We start from the raw sequence: 6,791 nt of genomic DNA on the forward strand, positions 1-6,791 counted from the left end.
ATATTTATTACGTATATATAAATACACCCACATACAGTATATATTTTGGAAATATTTACATGTATTTACATGTCTATATTTATATTCATATAATTTATATTATAAATAAATACATTTAATATATAAAAATAACATTTTTCTGAAATGTATACATGCATGTGTGTGTATTTATATATATATACATAATAAATATACACAGTACACACACATATATTATGTAAACAACAACTTTTATTTTGGATGCGATTAATCGCGATTAATCGTTTGACAGCACTAGTTTTTTGTTGTTGTTTTTTTTTTGGGGATAACAATTGTATTTTTATACTGTAAACTTCTCAACCCTAAACATCCTATAGTTGAACTACTAAACTACACTACTCGCCAAAAAGTAGTGAAATTATTATTAATAAATGTCTCTATTTTAACACACATTGCTTTAATAATTTCTATTTGTCATTTTCTAACAGATCCAAACAGCTCTCTTAATATTGATGACTTCAATGAATTCTACAATGAGTTCATTGTAGAGTTCAACTACACAGATCTCCAGAACTCGACTGATTATGTCTTGGATGAGAAGACGTTGCTTTGCTCCTTCACTATGGCGGATGCCGTCAACATTGCATTCTGCGTCTTCTATGTGCTCATCTTTCTGATGGCTGTTCCTGGGAATCTGATCGTAGGCTGGGTCATCGCTTCCAACAGACACTCGCTTTCCGCCTCGGACGTCTACTTATTCAACCTGATGCTGGCCGACACGTTACTGGCTCTGATTCTGCCATTTTCGGCGGTTTCCATAATCCACGGTTGGGTGTTTGGTGATATTGCATGCAAATTGGTTTACATGGTGAAGGAAGTGAACTTCTACACCAGCATTTTGTTCCTGGTGTGCATCAGCATGGATCGCTACATGGTTATTGTCAGAGCTATGGAGTCCCGGAAGGCTCAGAGAAGATTGTGCAGCGGAGTCGCCTGCGCGTTGGTGTGGGTCTTGGGCTTGGTGCTCTCCTTGCCATCATTCTACAACGAGGCATTTTATGAGCCAGTTTCCAAGCAGACCGTGTGTGCAGAACGCTTTGAGATGAATCACGCCGACGAATGGCGACTGGCCACGCGTATCATGAGGCATCTGCTCGGGTTCCTCTTCCCTCTGGTGGTCATGTTGATCTGCTACAGCATCACAGTGGAGCGACTCTTGCGTACGCGCGGTTTCCAGAAACAGAGAGCCATGAAGGTCATCATAGCTGTGGTTGTGGCCTTTCTTCTGTGCTGGACCCCCTTCCATGTTTCCACGATGGCTGACACCCTCCTGAGAGCCAAAGTGGTTGAGTTCAGCTGTTTCACACGGACGGCGGTGGACGTCGCCATGTTCGCAACTCAAAACCTTGGCCTTTTGCACTGCTGCGTGAACCCGGTGTTGTACGCCTTTGTGGGAGAGAAGTTCAGAAGAAGATTTCTGCAGATGCTCCGTAGAAAAGGCGTTCTGGAGCGGTTCTCGGTCTCCAGATCTAGTAGGTCTTCTTCTTTGACCTCAGAAGCCACTTCCAGCTTCCTGTGAGCTACACAATGGACATCAGTGTATGACAACTGCTAAACATTTAGTGCACCTTTCCTTGCTTGCTTGAACTAGAACAACACTTTATTATAGAGGCTAATTGCCATGATGATTTGGCTCCCTCTATTGGTCAGAAAGAACAACATTCATGATTGGGTGAGAAGTAAAGGAGTGCTGCAATCAATGATGATGTATTTTTGTAGACCAAAAACTCTTTCCATTGGCTTTTGAATTATTGCAGAAAATAAGCTCTTTGACCACACATTTTGTTCATCAGGATAATCTTCACAAATGAACCACTTTTTGAAGGGGGTTTTACTGATGCATTTGATGTTGTAGAATAAAATACAAAAATATCTTGAGCTTGTGTTAATTACAGACCTCATTTCATTTATTAAAAATGATCAAATTCTAACTCGTTTTCAGCTTCTGGCCTACAAAAATACATAGGTGCAGTACTCTATTGCTTGGTTGAGCTTCTAGAGGTTTAAAGAGTCCCGTTTACTATCGCTCATACGGTGGATTAGTGATTTCAACAAAACCCCTAACCCTAAAAAAGTCAAATAGCGACATTTTCCATTAAATTTTTACAGGCAAAAAGGTCCATTGGCTGTGTAGCGTTGTATGACGCACAGCTCATTCTGTATTTAAGTAACTTTCACACCAAGCAGCTTTCTGTTTGTCAGTTCTTGTGAACCCATTGCGAAAACCGTGTGGGGAAATCTTTCGCCATCATACAAATTTCCGATGGATTCCTACTGAAATCACGAAAATTTGCCAGACAATGGTAAATGTAACTTCATTGGCATGTAACTTCTGCATTATGGGCATGAATGAAAGCTTTTTCAAAGTGATCAAACTTGCCATTTTTACCTGGCGGATGGTAACGCAAATGAGAAACTGCAGACTTATATTGAAGGATGGACCACGATGCCACGATATCATAAATACTTAAGGGTGATGAACTCTTTGACTTGCTATTAAGCAAACACATGCTATTGCAGAATGCTAAGCTGCTGGTTTGGGGAGAAGTGTGTGGTTGAAGTTAGCAAAATAGCCAAAATCGCTTACAGCACAACACACTCAAAAGCTTTCCATAGCCTTTTTGTCAAGGCGGCTGGTCTGTATGTGGTCAGTAAGCAAACGGTTTTAATTTAAAGAGAGTGTGTGCATGTTTTAAATATGCACTATATGATGTACAGCAAACAAAGTAAAGATCAGGTTTTTCTAAATGCTTTATATTTTTTTCCTTTATAAATTGTACTCTAAATAGTACTTTATAAAGTCCATCAAAGCTATACTCTTCATTTCATTCAGGGTGTTCCGAAGAGGAATATTATATATTTGTACTCAAGAAGTGTTTGTGGTGTAATGACAGAAAAACCTCTCCAGGACTTATAATGGATGTACTGTTTTATTTTCATGCTCATTTGTAAGTTAAAATGTAAAAATGTTATGACACTCTGTACGTCTCTTTAATATACAGTCGGCCAAGCAAAATAAAATGATCAGTACAGTTAGATAGACAGAAGTGTGGTTGACAAATGTGACATTTGATGAACGTGATAGCATTATTATACACTTTATTTTTAGTTCATTTTAAATATAGCTTTCTAAGTTATAGTTGAGTTTTTATTTCATGGCCATATTTTAATTTATTTTTGTACGTTTCAGTTTTTAAAAGCAGGAGCCAGAAAGTAAAATTTAAAAGTGGAGTCACAGAATTAGTTAATTAGTTAATTAAATTAATTGGTTTGGTACCCAAAAATATCCAAGTCTGTCACTTGTTGATTCTTGAACATTACAAAACAGACAGCAAACAATAGAAAAAAAAAACCTAGAAAAAACTCTAACTGAAATAATTATGTTTCAGGTTTCTAAAACGTTTATGAGTATAATATTCTTCAGTGGATTGTTCTTTAAGAATTTACATCAGTCTTCAATTTACTCAAGTTTCTGATGATAGAGCTTGGCATAACTAAAATGTATATTCATTGTAAAAAGTATATTCATTGTAATAAGACTTTTTAAGATTTGATTAATCTACATGACTCTTCCAGGTCTAAACCATAAATATGCTTCTTCATGTATATCCATGTTTTCAAAAACTAAGAATCCTGGTTCTTCAAAGGGGGAAAAAAAAAGGTTTCTGAGGGGGTCAATTGAAATAAAATATAAAAAAGTTTTAGTATTTTAAGTTGTGTTAAGGAGGCCCCTTTTGAACTCTGCACACAACTTGAAATCATTACTAGTATCAACAACTTTACTCTTATCACAAACCATATCGCCCTCTGTAGGTGGGATATCTTTTCAAACACATAAAAAACAGTCAGATTAGAGTGTGTGTAAATGCAGTTTACTTATCTGTTTTGGTGAATTTATTACAGTTAAATTTAATTTTACGATAAAAACAGAATCAGAATGTCGCTAGGGTTATATGTTGGTGTTAAATAGCCAAAAATCGCTACAGCGACTGCCCTAATTTGTTAACATCCCAACGAAAAAAATGTTCTCTAAAAAGGCAAGTCACAATGATTTATTCCATTACAAAATTTTAATTTTTGTTAATTCCTACCCTGGCGTGATGTGACCAGCGACGTTCCCGCGACAAGAAATTTAACTGAATGTGAAACTACAGTTATTGAAATGGGATTTGGATTTTGAGCCAATTGGATTTCATTGTGGGCGGGGCTACCAGAATATTCTATGGCAAGTCGTGGTCTTTGCTTCAAGCTTTCATGCAATCAGACACATGTACAGTCATGTACAAGTGTTTTGTGAATTTGTTGATTTTTAACAGTGCTATTCTAAACATTGCTATGTTATGTCTGAAGCAGCGAAAGGGGGGCCGATGACATGCCACAAAGTATCCTAGCAAGAAAAAACATGTGCCCATTCATGTGTTTAGCCTGATTCGGATGGTAATTGTTTGGGGACCAAAGCTATTTTCAGCATTTACAGGAGATCTGTGATTTTATTGCCGTCCGAATTCAGAATGTCTGTGTTTTTCTCCCACCACCCGTGTAAAAATCCCCGGCCAAATTACCTACTGTTTTTTTGACAAACACCAGGTCGTGTGGTCTGAATCCACATCTCTGAGTTTACAAGAAGAAAAGATTCAAAATTCACTATATTAAATATGTATTGACCTCTGCCGAATATCGTAATTGTTGCACTTCGCTGTAATTTGCATGTATATTTATTACTGAAATGATGGAAAAGTGTTTACAAGAACAATATTTCATAACTTCTCCACCACAGTGAGTGGGAGCTGTTAAAAACAAAAAGACAAAAGAGAAGAAAAGCACGTAAACATTTGAAATGGGTCATTATTATTGCAGCGACAGGTAATAGGCATATAACTTAAAATATGTATTATATACAATTATAAACTTAAAAATACAAACTAAGTTTACCTTACGTAAATAATAGGTTGCATTTTGAGAGATAAAAGGAAAGACAGAAAACCATTGGTGCGTCTATATTCCTTAAATTTAAATGTTATAGATTTAAATCATCTAATAATAGGTGGGTAGGATATTATTAAATATGAATTTATTCCATGGCTGCAGTATGCTGTGTTTTCTGCAAACTGGCATCCCAGGCTGTCAAAATATTATTGGGTAAACTGTAAGTGAGTGGAATCACATAGACCAAAACAAAAACAGACATTCCGACAAGGAATGCACATTTATAATGTAGCATGTAGCAACCGTAATCTCTAGTTTCCGCTGACTGTCATACGCGTGTTCACTAGAGAGGGGCATTCTAGCGGATGGCGTAGGACGTAGCATAAGCTCCAGGTGAGAATATGCTAGTCTCGCAAAAACCATGTTTTGTTTACACCAAAGGAAAACCAATCTCCTCTTGGCTTATATCGAAATCCTCTCACATTTTTCTTTACAAATCCTTGTTTTGTACTTCTAATTTGTGACTGGTATTTTGTTTTGCTCTCTCCACTCTGCTTCCGCGTTCGTGGAACGCTACTCTCTAGTGTACATGTGTACAACAGTTAGTGGAATCTAGAGATTACAGTGTATAAAGTTTTAAATATGGTTATTTTTCTTACAAATACATCGCTTCGCTTCAGAAGGTATTATTGTATAACCCCTCAGAGCCGTATGGAGCACTTTTTATGATGGATGGATGCACTTTTTTGGGCTTCAAAATCTCAACACCAGTTCACTGTCATTATAAAGCTTGGAAGAGCCAGGACATTTTTTAATATAACACCGATTGTATTCATGCAATGTCTTTTGGGGCAGTCGTGGCCTAATGGATAGAGAGTCGGACTTGTAACCCGAAGGTTGTGGGTTCGAGTCTCAGGTCCGGCAGGGATGTAGGTGGGGGCGAGTGAATATTCAGCACTCTCTCCACCTTCAATACTACGACTGAGGTGAGACCCTTGAGCAAAGCACTGAACCCCCAACTGCTCCCCGGGTGCCGCAGCATTGGCTGCCCACTGCTCCGGGTATGTGTTCACGGTGTGTGTGTGGATGGGTGAAATCCAGAGCACAAATTCTGAGTATGGGACACCATACTTGGCCACACGTCACTTCATTTGAAAGACATCCATCTAGCATCATGTTTACATTGACAAACGTACTGAAGTTGATTGGAAATATGCGTTTCATAAAACAACAAAAATTCGTAAATTTGACTCATTTTTATATCCAAGAAATAAACACATTTTAGACCACCACATATTAATATGTCTTAGGCCTACACAATTTCAGCAGTTACATGTAACACACACTCATTGCAACCCAGATTAACAGATCATTTTATGGTATTTTATGGTGACAAACAAGAACAATACTAGTGAAATAATCAACCAACTACGATCAGCCCTCTAAACATGAATATACCCTTAGCCTATGGAGGTACATTCTTCGTGGTGCAGGAAGTTCATGTGTCAAGAGTGCCAAAATATGACTTTGTGAATCAGACTTCTTAAAGGGGTCATATGATGCTTTTTTAAAGATCATTATTTTGTGTATTTGGTGTAACAGAATATGTTGCCCTCTCTCTCTCTCTCTCTCTCTCTCTCTCTCTCTCTCTCTCTCTCTCTCTCTCTCTCTCTCTCTCTCTCTCTCTCTCTCTCTCTCTCTCTCGCGCTCTCTCTCGCTCTCTCGCTCTCTCTCGCTCTCTCTCTCTCGCGTGCCAAACTCCGCATTTGAACAGTCAATAGCAAATACTTAAACTAATAACAAAACAGTAGCTGATTCAGAAGCGC

The 6,791-nt window shown here is 37.8% G+C and overlaps 1 protein-coding gene across 1 annotated transcript in view; it reads left to right on the top strand.

Moving 5' to 3' along the window:
- cxcr1 (chemokine (C-X-C motif) receptor 1) overlaps nucleotides 1-3,011 on the top strand; it is a gene marked incomplete at its 5' end in the record, with an annotated part of 7,072 nt that extends 4,061 nt beyond the window's left edge. Inside the window, one exon of the mRNA XM_016444393.1 lies at nucleotides 468-3,011. Within this exon, the coding sequence (XP_016299879.1) occupies nucleotides 468-1,558 (1,091 nt within the window). The remainder of the gene's footprint in view (nucleotides 1-467) is intronic.
- Nucleotides 3,012-6,791: the final 3,780 nt, after the last annotated feature.

This window comes from Sinocyclocheilus anshuiensis, unplaced genomic scaffold (genome assembly GCF_001515605.1).
Source record: "Sinocyclocheilus anshuiensis isolate Anshui unplaced genomic scaffold, SAMN03320099.WGS_v1.1 scaffold1473, whole genome shotgun sequence".
Lineage (NCBI taxonomy): Eukaryota > Metazoa > Chordata > Actinopteri > Cypriniformes > Cyprinidae > Sinocyclocheilus > Sinocyclocheilus anshuiensis.